The sequence below is a fragment of the Cyprinus carpio genome, chromosome B19 (assembly GCF_018340385.1).
Source record: "Cyprinus carpio isolate SPL01 chromosome B19, ASM1834038v1, whole genome shotgun sequence".
NCBI lineage: Eukaryota > Metazoa > Chordata > Actinopteri > Cypriniformes > Cyprinidae > Cyprinus > Cyprinus carpio.
In genome coordinates this window covers 11341504-11361302 of record NC_056615.1, presented here as the reverse complement: position 1 = coordinate 11361302, position 19799 = coordinate 11341504, and the positions used below count along the sequence as shown (strand labels likewise).

Here is a 19799-nt window from a genome sequence, read left to right as displayed (position 1 = left end):
ACAAATTACAGTAATTGTAATTAAAAAAAAGATTACTGGAATATGATTTACAAGAAAGTACTGTTTCAGTACTTTCACTTTGTTAGTCACTTGCCGTTTCTTTGTAATTAATTGTGAAACTACCAGTTTCTGAGTGAAAACTTTCATTTTGATGCTCTTTCCCCACTTGATTGTACAGAGGTTAGGAGAAAATAAAACTATGTCAGCATTTATAGGTAAGAACTTACAGTACTTAACAGATGGGCAAATGATCTGAATTATTTTTGAAACTACAGTTATGCTCTCTCTCTCTCTCTCTCTCTCTCTCTCTCTCTCTCTCTGTGCTGTCATCTTGATGTTGTGACTATCCCGGCTACACATTATCTCATTTGTGTTTTTCTTGTGTTGTTTTAGAGAGTGAAGACAGTAATTACAGGCATTATAAAAATTCTTTCTCCCCCTCCATTGTGATAGTTGTACTCTGATCAGGGGCGTTGCACAAGATCCCGGGCCCTATGCATAGGCAGTCCTGATGGGCCCCCATACCCCCCATAAAAATATCCAGGTAAAATAAAATATATTCCAGACTTTTCAAGGGCCCTCTTTTCCTTTGAGGCCCTGGTAATCAGTACTGGTTTTACCCCCAGTCCGACACCCCTGACTCTGATATTTAGTGCAGACAGACAGAGATATCAGTACTGAAATAGAGGTAGTCTAAACATAGGTGTTACCAGGAAGTAGTCTTGTTGTTTAATCACATGTTTGATATTAGTCTCAGATCTTTAGTTTGTTAAGAGTGCTGTTGGAACTGATGTTACGTGCTTGGACTGTCAGTATTAACAGTCTTCTGAATTCTTCCACATGGATTATAGAAGAGTGACGGCCAAACCAGATTGTGACACATCAACTCCTCTTAAGTTGGGAAAACAAGCTATTTGTGTGTCTGCTGTAGAATTTATCTCTTTGTAAAATAAGCAGATAACAATAGGCTAAACAAACGAGACAGAATACATAGGCTGCTGTCTCGTCTTTTATATGGTTATGTATTTATATATTGTAAGATCATTTTATAGCATATTGTAATGACCCTGAAAACTCATCTCCTCCTTGAGCATTGAGCACCTAACCGCATACTGGAGGGAAAAAAAAGCTTTCACTTTTCCTTAGTCCCTCCCTATTCTCGTACATTCTGCTATTCTAAACGATGTCTAAAACGTTGTATTACGGAAACTTCTCGTGTTTTATTTGTCTCTTTATGATGGCTATATCTTTTTGTTGCTCTCATTTGTTGGTCGCATTGTATAAGCGTCTGTTAAATGAATAAATGTAGGCTAAATGTTGTAATTGTTACTAGATATATGCAGTGAATGCACCACCAGCCAACAAAGTTACAGTCGAGGAGGCGGAGACACGACAGCAGCGTCTCGCTCTCTTGTGAAAACTATGATTAAGGTATTACATCACCATATACAGGAATGGGATTTAGCTTATTGCTTCTCTTCAGTTTTTCACAATATCATTAACAATATTCAAATTTGTAATATTTAAATTTGACAATGTTTCTCTTTAGCTTTACATATTTAACAGCGCAAACTACTTCAAATATTAATATTGGACAATATAAAAGCAGTCATTTAATTTTGCAAACAAAATTTGTTATATTGTAGTCTATTTATAATATCATGTTTAGCATTTTTCTCACACAGTATGAATGGGTATTTATGCATTAATATATAGGCCTACCTACTAGCTATATATATAAGAAGGTGGTCTCTCGCATACTTGGGGGTCTTGGTATCAAACAGTTTAAATCCCTCAAGGCAAAGTAATTTCAACAAGCATTTAACACTTTACAGAGGAATTTTGCATATTTTTAAAACATTTCTTTTAACACATTAATTCATCTAAAAACAGTCTTAAAATTCACGACCAGCGACAATGGGGTAAGAATATAATCATCCTTATTACACACCGCCCAAGTAAGCCCCGCCCATCACAGACGCAGCAGTCACGTTGCCCACGTCTTCGTGAGTACGTGAGGTCATCCACGTTTGAGACGCTCATCGCTAGTGTTTTATGGTAGTGGTTTACGCTGCGTTGGTAGGGCTGAGTGTGATGTTTAAACTCTCTCCGGTGTTTTTACATCTCATTGGTGGGCCAAGGGCTTTTACATGACGGTTACATCATGTTAACCCTATGATGCGTGATTTAAAAAATGACAAATTAAAGAAAAAAATAAGAGATTATTTTATTTTATTTATTTATTTATTTTTCTCCATATATTTTCATATAAAGACGTGACCTTTCATTAGAAAAAAGTTAACTTGGGTTTATGATCATGTGCTTTTGTTTTGATGCTGTGAGCATGTTGCGTGGACAGGAGAGTTAAATTGCCCAAAGCCTTATGACTGATTATAAGGTCAAAAGGTGGATAAAATGATTAACAGAGATACTGCCCTAGCAAGGCAGCTGTGTGCATTATCTAGCTCAGCTGTGGAGTAATTATTACCACTGCCTTTGGCTTATGTTTAGCCTACTGAAAAAAAAAAAAAACAGTGGGTAAGTACTTTCTTCATCATATACTTATTTCGCTATGAAACTTGACATCTTTCTTTCAGTGTTTATTCTTATACTGTAAACCATGAGCTTTGCAGAAGAGCAAAACACCTCTTTTGAACTTCTCAGCACTGTAAGGTGATATTTCAACAGACACAGACTCAGCCAGAATGGCCTGTGATGTGACCTCAGCCTCTCCAGCAGTGGAAGGTGAATATCTGAATTTTTTTTTACAGAAATTTCAAACTCAGTTTTCCTGTTTCTAGTAATATCAATATCTGGTGCGCTACTTGCATTCACAGGAACAGTTTTCCTATCTAATAAAATACATGGAAATATGGGTAGGCCTATACTGTACTCCGTTATGTATGTTGTCAATTCATGCCTGACAAGAATAATTAGCACCTTTCTAGGCTGTTGTTTTGCAGTCAAGCTATATTTGAAACCTAAAGATTCAGTTTGGACAGGATGGTGGTTGGTTAGTTTGTACTGTCGCCTTCGGCAAGTTGTTAGTGAATGAGTTTAGGTCCTGTTTTAAAGGTTATTTTCATGGAAAACAAAACAAAGTCAGGTCAGTTCAATTTTCCACTTCAGTAATTGGTTGCATCTTATCAGCAGAGGCAATGACCTGTAGCAGGAATGCTACCATGTTGCCAGGTCAGAGTAAAGTGGACATGGTGGAGCAGAAGATGTTTTTATGCAGGTGATCCCTCTGCATCAGGTGAAAGTAGCTCTGGTGCAATAACTCTTAGAAAATCAACCCACTTTCACAAATCTGTGAAGATGAAGCTGCAAAAATAATTAATGCAGAGTGGTTTATTATTTGGTTGAGGAACAGCCCAGGGTGTGTCAGGATAAAACTGCTGCGTGAAACGAAGAAACAGCTGGAATATCTAGCACTTCTCACAGAAAATGCATAAGCCCGAAGGGAGGGAAATGTTTAAGTGTTTTATGATTGCAATTATTATGGTTGAAAATTTTGAATATTTGTGTAATATTAGTATAGAAAGTTGTTAGAAAACTAAACATTTCTTTCACAGTAAAGAATTATGCCCTAAACGTTATGGCTGCAGTTACTGAGTAACTTTATCATCCTAAGCATCAAAGTGAAATGAGCAGTAAAGTGCAATTCTAATTGTTGTTCCTTTCACAAGGACTGATAAACTGATCGAAAATCAGATTCAAGAGTTTCAGTCAGAAACGACCTCTAGAAATATTATACATATAACAGTGACACCAGTAAATTGATAGCAAAAACCTTGTCACAGTTGATAAATGGTCAAGAGTTTTTGTAATTGTAATATGCAGGGGGTAAAAGTTAAGTTCTTTTGCATGTGCTTGTTTATATTGTCTGTTTATGAGTCGCACACACGTTAATGTATAACCCATAATACTTTGATCATACTGGTAAGACTTTGTGTTGGCACATCATTACCTAGTTCATCATTTATTGACCATCTACTTCATGACCTAATTCTGCATCTTGTTTCCTTCATTATGAATCAAACCATCACATTTTGGAGATTTATCCATTGCGTAATACTTACAAAAATGACCATAAACTGCTTTAACAGTCCCATTATGCACCGTAAATAAAGTTTATTGTCACTGTGTAACTTTTAAGTCGTCCTGTTATCCCTTTTAGTAAATCAGTAATATATGACATTGAACTGAATAACACCTGCTCTGAGTAACTACATGATATGTTGAGGTGAGGCCTATCTCAGACAGTACTGAGCACTGTCTCATGTCATGTGCACCTGAATCACAGCTTAGTATGATTCATACTACATCTGACTACGGTTATTGCATCACATACTGCATCTGCACTATTGCAGTTTAAGCTGATTGTGAGTATGCATGTTAGACAGAGGTTTGAAATAGGATGACTGGGGTATTATTAATATATAATTATGAATTTATTGTTTGACTAATGTAGTTTAAAGTGTAAAAATAATGCCTTAGCAGGAAAAGGTTTGGTTTGTGAATAGGTGGCACGTTGTAGACCTAGACAAGTCGGCAAGGGACAAAGGCAAGAATCTACTATAGTCTTGTCAGTCAACATTTCTATGTCAAACTAGCCCCCACTGACCTTTCAGTACCTGAAAGGAAGGCGTGTTGGCCTTTTATACTGTTACATAGTGTGCCAATACCAGCTGTAATGTTCATTGGGATGATGTGGGCATGTCTGTGTGGTTTAAATTATAACATAATGACTGTTTTGTCCTGTTCTTGGATGGCCACTATAGAAAACAGCCTTTGGTTTTGAACCTTCTTTTATTCTTTTGATTTGTCTGATGCCAAGAGCCTTGTAGGGAGAGGGAGGTCAATGTTTATCTGTTCTTTTCGAGGCATCCAATAACCTACATGTTGTGCAAACCAGATATGAGGTGTTTAAGATGAAACCTGCTCTGTATTTCAAGTACAAGGACATGAATAGAAGCCAATGTCATGAACCCAGATTCAGTGAAAAACAGACTTGACAGAAAGTTGAGAAATGTACACATTTGACCCTCAAATCAATCAAAATGTAACTCATATTCTGACATAACAGAATTACATTCTTTAAAATGTGTGGTATAATATTTAATTTAAAATGCTGCAAGATAGTATTTTTTTGTTGTTGTTGTTGTTGTTGTTGTTGTTGTTTATATCTGTGTGTTAAATTTATTGTGGTTTATTTTTCCAGATTTGTAAAATTATTATAAGAATTCAGAATCTGTAGGTGGATGATTAAAAATGTGTGTAGCACCAGACTCCATGTGAAACACTCTGTGAGTACACAGAGATATGAACCTGTCAGGTGAAAGTCCACAATCCTTATCAGTTATCATTCTCTTTAACCCAGTTTATTTACCCGAGCTCTAAGCAGTCAACCCTTCGATTCGATATGCATTTTGCCTATAAATTCATAAAAGTTTATCTAGTCAACAATGGTTTCAGTATTTTTCCACAACACAACTAAAAATAACTCTGATCTTATGACAGTTTTGATTTATGAAAAGTCTCTCATGCTGAACACAACTTTAGAAATAAATTCTATTTGCATTTATTTTGCCATCTGATTCAGTTTGTGGTATAAATAGTGCTTGAGAGTTGATCAGCATAATGGTAGTTTCTGTGCAATGTGTCCATTGTGAATGTGCTTGTTATCACTGGCTCATATTAGCTAACCACAGTGAAGGCATTGTGCTGTTAGAGAGGACACATACGCATAGACACATACAAAGCCATGCACTTCTCTGAACAATACTTTACTGATTCAAAAGAATAACCAGCTTTTAGATTATTCTGTATTACTTTTTACAGCAAATGCCAGTATACAGGGACAGAAGAATACAGGTGTACAAGTCAACATCTCTTCACTAATAGCTTGTTTTATAAGTTTTGTTATAATGTGAAATATCAGTCCTATTCTCAAGTGAGCAATGTTTTCATATCTCATGCAATGCTGTGAAAGGACGGCATGATTCAGTGAGATTGCCCAATAGAAGGAGGAGTGGGCAGGACTAAACGCATCTTTATAAAATTGCCTGCTAGTCTGCGACATCCTGTCGCGAGCAGCACGTAGTCAGTTGTAACTCTCAAACTCTGCAAAAACTTTATTTTTGTTGGACCTTCTTGTTTCCATTTTGTGGACAATTAACCGGTAAGTCATAAAAATGCTATTTTATTCTTTCAAATTAATTTTAATGTTATTATTGCCTATTTCTGTATCTAATAAAACCGCAGTCAGTATCTAAAACATCTCTGGCATGATATCGAACATGGTATATATATATATATCGCCTTTGAGCTAAAGATATCTGGTATAAAATTATTTAATTAAACCTCTGACACCAATAAACACTAGTATATAGCCACTGTTTATGATTATACAGCGAAATGGAGTCGTTTTTAATATGTTGTTTGTTTATCGTGTTACGCGCGTGCGTGTGGGTGTGGGTGCACGTGCATATGTAAACAAAGTAGTTGAGTGGGAAACTAAAAAATAGGCTACGAGCCGTGCTACATATACTAAATAAACTAGTGTTTTTCATGCCTGCGTGATAAGCACCGCACTGCACGTTTTGTGTGGTTTTAATATCTGTCACACTCAAAGCTGAGTTTATAGAGCTCTTTCCCACTGAGCTGATGAAAACCACTGTACTAGACTAGAGGCAATTATTTATCAAGCTTTCAGGGTTACATGTAACAGGTGTGTGTTTGCATTATCAGACACAATATGCTACACACACAGCAACATTGTGTGTGCATGGCATGCATGCATATAAATGATCAGATCAGAAATGATCTTCTATTAGTGTTGTAGGTCGACAAGTGTTATTGCTTAGCTGAAGAAGAAATTTTGTAGGACCCCTGCAGTGATTGGTCTCGTATGCATTGAGTTCAGTATCTCTCTTAGTATAAAAATGTAATTCATGAATTGGATTTCAGAAAAGAAGAAGAAAAAAGTGGTTATGGGAAGTGAAACAAGCATTCCCCCTCCTCTGCAGGGTGCAGCTGCAATGATGGTTATGTTCCAACATAAATATTATACTTACTGACATTGATGCAACGGCAACCACAGAAAACCTTTGAAACTTTATAGTGTCTCTAAGGTAATGAAAACAAATATACGCACATATTCATACAAATACACAATATGCATCTGTTACAAATTTGTCTGAAGCATTCCAATATTGATAAATTCATAAATTAGTATTTAATGTAAGACTTTAATTAGTCTCATTTACCATTGTAAACTGTAATGGATTCCTGGTCCTGATAAGTGGTCCAGTGAATTTGGATGTTTTGAAGTATTGTTAGTATTCTAGGGCATGGAAAGGGCAGGCTCTGTCCTTATGTTGCTCCGGTTTATATCCTGTTTAGATGTTACAGACACTGACAATCCCAGGTAAAAGATTATTCAAAAGAGGCCATAAGGGCACACAGCTTAAAAACAAGCAGGTGACCTACTTGCCAGCTAACCATCACTTGTTAACTTTATTATATTTGTTTACATATTAAAAAAAAGTCTCATTAAGCTGATTTCTTCTAGCTTGGTCTATTATTCGTGAGTAATTTCAGTTCCCACATGATTTTGGTCAGGAATTTGTGTAGGGGTTTGCTGTAAAGACCTCAGCAAATGATGGACTGCACAATCATGGTTTTTGAACTACAGAAATTCCTCTTGATAAACATCTTGGCTTGGTTCCTAGAGCTCGTGTGTGAATCAAAAAAATCAATCGCTGCTTTTTTATAGGGGCTTGGTGCAGAACACTCCTTGAACCTGTGGGATGATAAGACACAAAGGCTTTCATGCTGGCTTTGGGGCAAAGTTGAAAAAAATGGCTAGTGTTAAAGGGGTGGAGGGACTGACTGCAGGAGCTGTGGAAGCAGCTGTGTCAGTGGCTTCCTGTGTGTAGCGTCCAGGCCCACTACAGAGGAAAAGCCTGACATGTGACCTTTAGAAACCTCAGCCAGACAAAGAGCCCGTTCAAGCTCCTATTCTATTTACATGCGCATCAACATTCAAACTGTCTTCTTTTGAAATGCATGATCCACATCATCCAAAACAGATTAGGCTCTTTTGAAGAGCTAAAGATATAATCAAAAACAAAATGCAAAGAAATGTATATATAACGTGCCAAACAGCAAAAGAGTTCAAAAGCTGCATCAGAAGCTGCATATACATTGCATACATTAATGCTATTTAATACTGCACAGCATTACATAAATGTACCCTAGATTACAACTGCAAAAATAATGTTATGAAATTGATGAATGAATACATTGTAGTTTTTGAAAACTACTTTGTTGTTATTGTTTCTACTATATTAGTTTTACATTTAATTATTTCTTTTTATTTGTCATATCATATTCTTGATAGTCTATTAATATTATTTAAGAAACTAGGTAGAAGCATTTCACTGCAATACATCACATGTAATGTGTATGTGACAAAAACCTTTATATTAAAACAGAAAATTGTAAATTATGAAATAAAAACACCACAAACAGTCCAGAGAAAAATGTATTTTATTTTCTTGAATCCACGTATGAGCTCCAGTAATGCTGTTGTATATAGTCACTGCCAAAGCTGGATTACGCCACAACAAAAACAAGGAACTAGTAATTTGATACTTCCTTCTGCGACCTTGAAGGAAGACTGTGGTAAGTTATTTGAAATGCACCAATGGTAATATGGTTGTATTTATGTCACCTTTTCCTACCTCTAGGTGTCCTAGTTCAGAATGGATGATATTCAATTAGTTGAGTCGAAGCCTCTCATCGCGGACAAGGATTTGCAAGTATGTAAAACACTATACTTGTTAAGATTTGTACTAAATGTGCATATTTATGTATGGCAATATAGTGATCAAATACTGTGGTAACTCACTGTTTTCTTCTATATTTTCTAGGGGCTGAGAGAGGCTGTCCAGCAGTTGGTGATTAAGGCAAGCATTTCATGTTGTTTTTTTTTTGTTTTTTTAATTCATTCAAAAATCTAAGAGATCATTCTTTGCTGACACCATGGCATTACAACAGTACTGATACAGTACAGATTTGCATCCAACAGGCATCTCGTGCTGATCCTCACACAGATTAAAGTCCTGAAGTTTGCAGGTCATGTGTTTAATAAGAGTGTTCAGCCTCAATGACGTGGGCCGCTGAGGGACACACTGGCCATCTGCCCGAGGCGCTCACATAGGGCTCGTCCCATTTAAAGAGATTAGTGCCAGTAGGGAGACAGCATATGTTTGTGTTCAGTCACTATACAAAGAGAAGCACAAGGTCTTTATGTCCTTGTCAGTGTTAAAGATGTTATTTGACTTTCTTAGCAGCTTCAAATTGAGGCAGGGGAAACTAGTTTCTGCAGCGTCAGCCAGTTGATCTTTGACCGGTGGCTTACACTCAAAGACTTTTCTCAATGACTTTTGCAGTGCATGGTGGTTATTTGTCATTGAGTGTCACTAGTGTTAAATTAACTTCAAGAAAGTTAAATCGAAAGTTAACGTTCAATCTGCTGACGATGATTGATGATTTGTTTGTTTTAGTGACTATGAAGCTTTTGTTTTTAAACATGGGGGAAAAAAATAGAGAAATACAGATGCTCATTGGAAGTGATATTTTCATCAAGATGTTTTCTTTCCAAAGTAAAAAGTTTTATGAAGTTGGTTCTTTAAGACTGAAATGAAAAATTAAAAGTAGCAGCACATATTGGCCTTGACCATGTGAGTTTCTGTTTAGCTTAATTGCACTTTATTGTGGATCTTTATTTTTCTTTATTGCTGAAAGACAACAGTTATTCAGTGCAGACATCTATCATATTTTTGTTTGGGTGCACTTGCCTAAGTTTCCGATGGCCTAGAGGTGGCTACTCCAAGCATCTGACACAGGCTGATCCAATTTACGGATGTCATTAACGAGAATTAACTGGTTTTGATCTTGGTGCAAAGCATGCTGGGAGCATGGGGCTTATGTCGAGCGATGGCAACAGGGGTATAAAACCCTGTGCACAGATGAATATTAGCTTAGTGCACAAACAGAAGCTTACTTTCAATCAGATCTAACCTACTCGTTCTCATTACTACTACTGATTACTATCGGCAGCCATGGTTCTGGAGGACTCTGATATGGAATTAGTTTTCGAGATAGAAGTCGCTGTGAGTAGAAATATTCATGTTGCTTTTGGTTCATTCCTTTTAAGGTTTTTATTGGCTGTTTTTATTGTCTTAGTGGTGAGTAAAGAGTAAAGTTTAGATTTTGACAAATATACAAGTAAAATTTATTTGTATAGTGCTTTTAACAATGCACAATGTTTTAAATGTTGACGTTTATAATATCTTAATTTCGTTGTGCCTTACAGGCGGATTAAGCAGATTAGAGTTTGGTAATATAGATTAGAGCTTGATAATATCATTTACATGTAGTAGATGTCTATAATTTTGTTCCTTTTATCTTTTTTTATCTCATACAGCACACGTTTATAAAATGGATTTAATATTGGCTGTGTCAGTCTTAATTGGGGTTTGATGTTTTGTGAAACTGGTAGATGCCGTTGAACATTATGAAATCAGGAAGACCATTTTCATAGACTGCGATCTTACAGATTACGGATTTAAAACCAAAGTGCATTGAATGTTGAAATGTTTGCAGTTTGTTCATTTGGTTCATTTGCAGAACGTTTCTAAATTGTGCCTGTCCTTAAATGTTACATTAAATTACAAGGCTACTTTGTTAAAACAGTCTTAAAACCAAATGGTGTTATATGCACAGATAAAAAACGCACATGATTTGTCATTGATATATGCGCTGTTATAATACGTTGTACTGCAGATGAGATTAATGCTGCTTATGATGGTTCAGCAGATGCTGATAAGCGTTTTCTTTCCATGTTGCATGTAGGAACATGATGTGGAGACTCCATATGGCAGAGTCCACTGTACCATGAAAGGGGTTCCTAAGGGTGACCGGCCCGTCATCCTCACCTACCATGATATCGGACTGAACCGTAAGATTTTATCAGTTTAAAATGCCCCCTAAATCTCTTCATGTTGAGAGATTATTCTAAAGGAGACTGGCTTTAATGCATGAATTATGCTTTTCCAATAGATAAAAGCTGCTTTGACAGCTTGTTCAGTCATGAGGATATGCAAGAGATCATGCAGCACTTTGCTGTGTGTCATGTCGATGCACCAGGGCAGCAAGAGGGAGCAAACACCTTCTCCACTGGGTGAGTTATATCATGTGCAGACATATAAGTGGAAGTCTTTATTGTAAATTAATGCGGAAGAATAATTATTTATTTTTTATAGATACGAGTACCCTTCCATGGACCAACTGTCTGAGACACTTCCATCAATCCTTAAACATTTTGGGTGAGTTGATTGCTTAATTATTTAAGTTTTAGGTAGATTTCAGATTATTTTCTGTCTTAACTAGTTTTCCTAAACCCCACAGGCTGAAGAGTGTGATTGGCATGGCTGTTGGAGCGGGTGCTTATATCCTTTCTAAGTTTGCAGTGAGTTTGACTTCATTTTGATTATTATTAAGTGATTTAAAGTTTTAATCAAACCAGGATAAAGAGCTAAAAGAGTTTCTTTTCCTGTGGATTTTGGTATTCATTTAGCTAGTTTAGCTGCTGAAGAATGTCCAGTGTGAAAAGAGAGAGAAAAAAAAAATCTGCTTGACTTGCAGATTGTTTATTTAATAAACTGGGGGTTTATATGTACAAAAACTGTTTCCTTTCATAGTTGGATCACCCTGCTATGGTGGAAGGCCTTGTGCTAATAAACATCAACCCATGCGCTGAAGGCTGGATGGACTGGGCAGCACACAAAGTGAGTGCTAACCACTTTGTGATTGTAATTCATATAAAATTAATAAGGTATATAGAGATTCACGCTGTTGTGGGCTCATTTTTCTTGAATTACAGATTTCTGGTTGGACTCACGCCATGCCTGACATGATCATCTCTCACCTGTTTGGAAAGGTTAGTCAATGTTTGACCCCATCTAGATAATTTTTGACTTGATGAATCTATATTAACATCATTGTTATTATTATTTCTTATTTCTCCAGGAGGAAATCCAGCAGAACCATGACCTCATTGGCAGATACCGTCACCACATTGTGAATGACATGAACCAGTACAATCTGCAACTCTTTGTCAAGTCCTACAACAGGTAAACGCAACACGGCTACTAAAACATCCTGCTAAAAAAAAAGAGAGAGATTAATTTATCATTGACATAATGTTTAATCAATGTTTTCTTCCACTTCACAGCCGAAGAGACCTGGAAATTGAGAGGCCTGTACCTGGTGGCCACACCAATGTCAGAACTCTAAAGTAAGTAAAAAATCTTTAGAAAACCTCTTGACAATTCAGGATCAATTTCCTGTAGTAATGACTTTGTTGTTCTGTTTCAGGTGTCCTGCACTCCTGGTAGTTGGAGACAGTTCCCCTGCAGTGGATGTAGTGGTAGGTTTACGTTTAATCATTAATAATTATCATTATTCTGCACACTGTTGCTCCACCCTTTATATCCACTGCATGTGTATTTAGTGGTTTAACATGTCTGTTTTCTGTACAGGTTGAGTGCAACACAAAGCTGGACCCGACCAAAACCACACTGCTTAAGGTGAGTGGACTCTAGTGAAGTTGGCATGTATTTATAGCCCACATGGAAAAGTCAGGCACTGATAAGATTCCGATAGCTCAGCATTATCTAGTGACTAATTTACCCAGGTAGTGCAGAAGCGGTCCATACTGGCCAGCTCAAGGGCTGAGTCCTACCTCGGCTGACCTAATTTTCCACAGCCCGCCCTCAGGTTAACTAAGAATTAGGTTTATGGCATCTAAAATGGCCTATTTATCACCGATAAGTGCTGAGACTAGTGGAGTTAATGGAGCGCTAGGTGTTTTAGACACCTGTGTGAATGGCCAAAACAGAAATGAGAAACAAGCAGTGACGCTTTTGTGTTTTTCGTGCATTTTAAATAACATTTTGTCTCTTCTCTTTCGTCAGATGGCTGACTGTGGAGGCTTGCCCCAGGTCGACCAGGTGTGTATTCATAACGTTTATGGACATTTAGATTCATTTACAAGCTCAAGGCACAGGATGATTATTAGGGATGAAGCGTGCCATAATCTCATTACGGACAGCACATAGTTCTCAGATCTAATACTCTGCTCACCACCTGCTGCTACCGGCTGTTAGAATCTGTCCGGTTTCACAACATGTACTTGGAGAAATCTGTTTTCCACTTGGACCTGATTGCCTGTTTATGTAGTCAAATAAACTGATTTCTGCTTTTATTGTCTCCTTAGCCTGGGAAGCTAACAGAGGCTTTCAAGTACTTCATTCAAGGAATGGGTTACAGTAAGTACTGATATTGTTTTTTTGTTCAATATACTCTCTATTTAACCATACAGCTGTGGCTTTATAAGTAATGCCCACAGGGCATAGCACATACTCATTAAATTGATCAAGTGACCGTAAAGACATAAAACTGTTATTTGGAACTTTCTGTTTAGTTCTGAAGGGAAAGAACGTGTACAGAAACATTAACCAGCACAACTGTTTTCAACGCTGATAACAATAGGAATGTTTCTTGAGCACCAAATCAGCATATTAGAATGATTTCTGAGGGATCATGTGACACTGAAAACTTTGCCATCACAGGAATAAATTACATTTTAAAATATATTCAAATAGAAAAGAGTTTATAATTGTAATAATATTTAAGTTTTACTGTTTTTACTGTATTTTTGATTGAATATATACAGTCATGGTGAGCATAAGAGACTTATTTTAAAACATAAAAAAATCTTATCAACCTCAATTTTTTGAATGGTAGTGTACATACTTATATCAAGTATTTTATCATTTAAAAAATTACATTTAAAAACATATGTATCCTAATCTGTCTTCCTCTGCCTCTTAGTGCCCTCTGCCAGCATGACCCGTCTGGTCCGTTCCCGCACAGCATCCGGATCCAGTGTGACTTCCTTTGACGGCAACCGCAGCAGGTCGCACACTAACGAGGGCCGTGCCCGAGCCCACACCTCCGACAACCAACGCAGACGTTCGCACACTGACAACATGGACAGTTCTGTGGACCAGGCTCCGAAGTCCACCGAAGTGTCCTGTTAGACTGGTGACCTCGTCTCTGGTCTGTCTCACACATGCATTAACCTCTCTGTTCTGACTGTGCTGCGCTGCCACTAACTACACACGCAACAGGACCGCTGCATGCCGCTGTGCTGTTTCCCTCAGGGGTCTTGCACTGTTTTATTTGTCAGAGAGCATTTATGCCAAAGTGTCTTGTGTTTAAGACTATATTTCCTGAGGAAACGCTAAGGAAGGAGTGGATAGAGTGAATGAAGTACAGGATGATGGAGATATTTCTTTTTTTGCACCCTGCGCAATAGCTGTCTTGTTGTTGTTAGAGGCAATGCAGCACAGAGACATTTTGATGGTCATCATCCAAGTAAGCCGGGCACTGAGAAGGGCACATTTGTAAATTTATGTTGATCTCTAGTCTGCAATTAATTTTCTTATGTCAAGTTATTATACCACTTTTACACACTAGTATAAGTGCATAATTAATTTGTATAATCTGTATATGTTGAAATGGAAATCACAGAATGGAAAAGGGATTGGTTGACCACAGAGTAGAGATGGTGTTATTTTATTCATGATGCTAACCTACCTTATAAAAATAAGGTTTAAACTCATAATGTGTTGATTAGCATTTTCCTTGTTGGGAGTGTCTCATTATTTTGGGTTATATGTGTAACTCAGTGATTGATGCTCTTGAAAGTGATGATTTTTATGGGATCAAATGTTTTTAAAAAATCTTAACGTTAGTTTAAATTCAACAAAACCAATTTGTAGATATAAGAATACAGGAAAATGACTATATGAGTGATATTTTTTGTTTGTAATGATGATGATTTCTATGCAATCAAGCACAACAGAACAAAATGTGCCATGGAATCCTCTACTTGGACTGGATGCTTTTTTTCCTCAAGGCTCTGAAAGAGTAAAACGAAGGACTGCTCAGAAAGAGATAATATAAGCAACTCACCTGTTCTTCCACACACACTAAAACAAATGCTTGCAGCTTGGTAAGGCACTCTGCTTTGTAAAGATGTAAAACAATCTGATGCACTGCATTTTTAATGGAATAACAGTTTGTATTTATTTAAAAAAGGAAAATAAAAAGCTGGTTACTCAACTTTTGTCTTTTTTTTTTTTTTTTTTTGTCTCTCAATTAGAACTGTCTATACAAAACTTTACAGTACATGGAATGCCAAACTTTATAAGGCAAAACTCACTCCAAGGACTACAGTGTCATTTTAGAGCATAAATGTAGAAAAGGCATGAAATTACAAAAACTACATTATCAGTACATAAAAGCAATATATATTTCTTTTCATAGAATTTGTATAAATTAAAAGAAGTCAACAGGATATTGTCTTACGTACATCATTTGTACAAAAGGATTTGTCACAATATGACAAAAGCTGGGATACTCTTGGTTGAAATAATTCTACGTATATGAACAATTTGGCTGCAATAGGCCACATTGTCTTAAAATAAAATATATTAGGATATATTGGTTTATTTCAGTTTTTCCAATTAAAAAAAACCTCCAAAAATGATGGTCAATTAAATATTAACTCTTGGTCAGGAAACAAAAACTGGCTTTCTCCTGAATCTTTCTACTGACTTTTCTGCAATATCTCATACACTCAGTTTCCAGCCTCACCTCTCTCATGGTACAGCTCTAGATCTGTAAATATGTCATTGGGGTTTTTACAGCTCAGGTTGCAGAAGCAGGCGTTAATCCACATGATCTGCCAGGTGAAGCCGGATCCGTTCGGGCACTGAAAGTCGACCTCAACAGTCTTAGATTTGTAAGGGATGCAGCACCGCTCATCTATACACACTCCACAATACTTTGGCCAGTAATTGTTTGTACTTGTACAGCCTGAGATTGTGAAGTTGTGTGGCTTTTCCTCCCTGTAAATGTTCAAGCACTTCTTTCCAGGCTTGTGGAGAGATGTAAAAAAAGGGCAGAAATGCACAGGGTCAAAACATATCCTTTTATACACTATAGTCACTCTCAAATGTAACAATGGATCTGAAACCTTGATGTGCTTTGCGATGTCCACTTTGCAAGGCCGGATGTTGCAGAGTCTGCTCTCTTTGACCATCTGACACTGCTTGTTGTTGTTAGTAATGCGTAAAGACACTCCACGGCCGCAGGTCTTTGAGCAGGGACTCCAGGAGGTTGTCTGGGTCACACAGTTCTTGTGCCAGTTGTCTTTTACACTAGACAGGGCTGTAAGAATGCAAAGACAATGAATACTTTTAATATGTTTCTTATTTAAGCTTTGCCATCACAGAAATAAATTAAAATATATTCAAATAGAAAACTGATGTGTGCACGCACACACACACACACACACTCACATTAATGTGTTTAAGATCCCTTCTTTAAATGAAAAAAAGTCTAAATCTTTCCAACCCCAAACTTCTGTACTTTTTAATTTTTATAATATTAATATAATATAATGTACACACTGTAGACATTTGCATGAGTCTAATAGGCCTGGAATTGACATTAGAAAACCTCACAATAATTTTTTGTTAATTTTCTATCTTTGAGTAAAAGGATGTTTCCTTGTAATATGCTGTTGTAAGTTTTAATTAGTTTGTTCACTGTTGTGAAGTAACATCTGTATATTAAGTAATAAACTGTACTGTCTAAACGGTTTAATCTTGTTTCTATTTTCAAGTGCATGGTATCACTCAAAGGGACCATTGGCAACAAATTATCCGCCCAGAATGAGTTTCCAGACATTAGCAGGAAGTTTATAAGACTGGAGATCATACCAGCCATTGTGTGTCTTGGTGCTGTCTTGCGCCCCCTCCTGGACTCATCACAGATCCACTGCTCACAGCAGCGGCCGGGGATTTTAACTCGCTGTGGGTTCTGGCACCAAACCCTGGGGGGCTGAGACTCATTACACAGCGAGACACATCCGATCGCCCCATTCACACACAAACACTGGTATTTGCAATTGGGCTGGAAGCTCTGGCCATTGCGATAGATCACACCTTTGTGCTCACAGCCAGTGCCCTGCAGATCTGGATAGCAACGAAGAGCAGAACGAGTGCAGTCAAGTTCATCAAACACTACAATACCAAGAAAAGTGTGTGATGTGTGTGCTGTGCTAAGAGGTGAACAGAATGTGTTATAATTCAGCTCAGCATCCCCTGGCTTGGTCTAGCTAAGTTCCGCCACCTTAATCCACCCTTTAAATCTTCATCGTAATCTAATCTAAAACCGGAACACAGTGTTAATAAGAAGGCTGTGTTAGTACAAGGACACTTACATGCACATACTCCTTTTTCGTACCTAGGCTTGTCCGCGCTGTAATCACAGTAAAGGCCACGATGATGGTCACAGTTTTCCTTCTCGTTGCAAACCTCCCCCACCTGTTTGGCACATGCTCTGCAGCAATCGCAGCCGTCCATGATCAAGCTCACACCTGGTGGACAGGTGGGGGGAGTTTTAGGACATTTGCAGGGCCAGTGGCAGTACTGGGTGCGATTATAGGGCTCCGGGGTGATGGGCTCTGGTAAGGACAGCATCTTAGAGGAATCCTGGGCAAATGCTCTGTGAATCTGTAAGACACAAACCCTGACAGATTCCTGTTTCTGACATATTTAGGCTTTTGCCCCCCCGCCTTTTGCCCCCCCCCCGCGCTTTTGCCACAATTTTAAGTATATCTTATAATTGCAAGTTATTAAAGAGTTTACATTTTACAATTTTGACTTTATTTCCGAATTCTGAGATGATAATTCTTTATTTTATTTTTTTATTCTTCATATAGAACTGTATATCAGGATTGTGAGAATAAAAGGTCCCAATTACTTTTTTTTTTTATCCTGTGGCTTTCATAGATAAATGTCTTAATTTGTTGTTCTTTATGTAAACACATTTCAACTGAACCTCTAAAAGCAATTTATGATGCCATTTATATTTGCAATCAATGTAGATTAATTAACCACCCATACAACTTTCTATATCTCAGAGTAATGAACCAGTTCTAATTACACTTTCCTGCATACATCAGATTATAATAGCTATAGACCTGCTGTCAGCTCATGGGCCTCATTTTGTACTGGATATATATTGCACATCAGGTCAAGAAACAAACCCAGCTAATGGGTGTGTAGATTAAATATTATTAATTTTAAGGTTTCCAGTGCACTTTCTTTGGACCTCGTCAGCCACTTTTTATTTTATGTTATGTATCTAAATCTTTAAACTGATGTAAATAATGGGGTTTTGGATGACAGATCATGTTGATATATGATTTTAGCAGGCACATTAAGTCGACTGCTTCAGGCTCTCAGGTTCAATTAACAAGATGATTGATTGACATGGCAACAGACTTAAGTAATACACCACACGCAGAGTAAACCGGACTGGTGGCTCACAACTGCAGGGCTCCATAACCTTTGACCTCTTTTAGCCTGTGTGAGATGAGCAGCAGATATGGATGGTGGAAGAGACAGCTAAAGTTGAATAAATTTAAAGCAGGATAAGTAGGCCTCTGGGTCACAGTTATAAGTATAAAGAGGGTGGCTGTCACGTTCAAAGACATAATGGAGTGAACTTAGGTTTAAAGAGTATGTAGCTTTAATGAATGTAGCTTTAAAGGGATATCACTCATGCATTTTGACAAACATGTTTATTTCTGTCCACAGGGCGGCAGTATACTCTCACACATTAAATTTGATGTTAAGGAATTGCATTCCTCAAATGCGTGAAACATGAGGTCATTTGTTACAAATGCCGGTCACATATTATTAAATGATAATCTATAGCCCATTAAAGTTTTTAATTTTTCAAGATAGGGTATGAATTTAATGTGGAATAGAGGGGGGTCGAAATTACTGATGCAAATACTGTTACATAACAAACCTTTGATAAGGTGTTTCACTTTACTAAAAAGTAGAATATATTTAAAGAATAGGATTTTTAAATGCTCTGTTTCATAATGTGGTTTGTTTTATGTTTATTTTACAGAACACGTTAAATATTTAAATTTAAAAAAAATATGTGCAGGCACCAAGCAACTTTTACAGTGTTAATGCAAAAGAAAATAGGCTATTATTTATTATAAATAGTAGTAAAGTTATAGTAATCGCAGTAGGCCTATAGGTCACAAATACAGTTTTCCAACGCACGTTTTTATACAGTCTATGGTTAAAACATGTTTAAATTAAACTGTAGGTGTGGTGTGTTGCTTAAGCGTTATTTCATCTAATAATTCAGATACTATATTAAAATAAATAAATATAAATACATAAACAAATATATTTGTTACCTGTGGTACACAAGCAAATAGTAGAACCCACATCAGAAGCCAAGTCATCACTGATCCCGAGTGATAAATGCATTGAATCCAGAATTAGATGATTCTTGAAAAATCGCCCACATGCGAGCAGGATCCATTCATTTAGTGAGCTGAGGGTAGCACACACACACACACCTTGATACTGCTGCAGCTGCTGTAAAGTTTTCATACTCAGTATCCTTAATGACGTCAGAGCCAATTGGACAAACCGACCGCAGGCAAGGAATTGATCACGTGATTTGGCCAAACTAGAACGGGAGGTTGACTTTATAAGTCTGTCAGTAAGATAACAGTTGCGTCCAAATTGTCTTTTGTCATCTTTAAAAAAAAGTTT

At 37.2% G+C, this 19799-nt stretch overlaps 2 protein-coding genes across 3 annotated transcripts; one reads left to right on the top strand and one right to left on the bottom strand.

The window, feature by feature from the left end:
- The first annotated feature begins 5731 nt into the window (after nucleotides 1–5731).
- ndrg1a (N-myc downstream regulated 1a) lies at nucleotides 5732–15264 on the top strand. 2 transcript variants are annotated; one of them, XM_042746043.1, is made up of 16 exons: nucleotides 5732–6184; nucleotides 8757–8828; nucleotides 8940–8975; nucleotides 10927–11032; nucleotides 11134–11254; nucleotides 11337–11399; nucleotides 11482–11542; nucleotides 11775–11861; nucleotides 11957–12013; nucleotides 12103–12206; nucleotides 12308–12370; nucleotides 12451–12502; nucleotides 12615–12662; nucleotides 13050–13085; nucleotides 13352–13403; nucleotides 13969–15264. In XM_042746043.1, the coding sequence occupies exons 2-16, from the start codon at nucleotides 8772–8774 to the stop codon at nucleotides 14175–14177; spliced, it is 1152 nt and encodes a 383-aa protein (XP_042601977.1). In that variant the 5' UTR covers nucleotides 5732–6184; nucleotides 8757–8771; the 3' UTR covers nucleotides 14178–15264. The 2 variants fall into 2 exon arrangements, with proteins under 2 accessions (XP_042601977.1, XP_042601978.1); XM_042746044.1 differs by lacking the exons at nucleotides 5732–6184; nucleotides 8757–8828; nucleotides 8940–8975 and adding an exon at nucleotides 10031–10184.
- Nucleotides 15265–15401: 137 nt separating this feature from the next.
- ccn4a (cellular communication network factor 4a) lies at nucleotides 15402–19638 on the bottom strand. The gene is made up of 5 exons (XM_019124583.2): nucleotides 19436–19638; nucleotides 17432–17723; nucleotides 16929–17183; nucleotides 16181–16374; nucleotides 15402–16081 (listed from the first exon to the last, which is right to left on the bottom strand). Exons 1-5 carry the CDS (start codon nucleotides 19481–19483, stop codon nucleotides 15782–15784), a joined length of 1089 nt encoding a protein of 362 aa, XP_018980128.1. The 5' UTR covers nucleotides 19484–19638; the 3' UTR covers nucleotides 15402–15781.
- Nucleotides 19639–19799: the final 161 nt, after the last annotated feature.

Excerpts from the sequence above, each read along its gene's own strand:
- ndrg1a (XM_042746043.1), top strand. The coding sequence starts at position 8,772 with ATGGATGATATTCAATTAGTTGAGTCGAAGCCTCTCATCGCGGACAAG. Across the intron at positions 11,400-11,481 it reads TCAATCCTTAAACATTTTGG|GCTGAAGAGTGTGATTGGCA; the intron begins GTGAGTTGATTG and ends TAAACCCCACAG. Across the intron at positions 13,404-13,968 it reads CATTCAAGGAATGGGTTACA|TGCCCTCTGCCAGCATGACC; the intron begins GTAAGTACTGAT and ends TCTGCCTCTTAG.
- ccn4a (XM_019124583.2), bottom strand. The coding sequence starts at position 19,483 with ATGACTTGGCTTCTGATGTGGGTTCTACTATTTGCTTGTGTACCACAG. Across the intron at positions 16,375-16,928 it reads ACCAAGACACACAATGGCTG|CCCTGTCTAGTGTAAAAGAC; the intron begins GTATGATCTCCA and ends GCATTCTTACAG. Across the intron at positions 16,082-16,180 it reads ACATCGCAAAGCACATCAAG|CCTGGAAAGAAGTGCTTGAA; the intron begins GTTTCAGATCCA and ends TCTCTCCACAAG.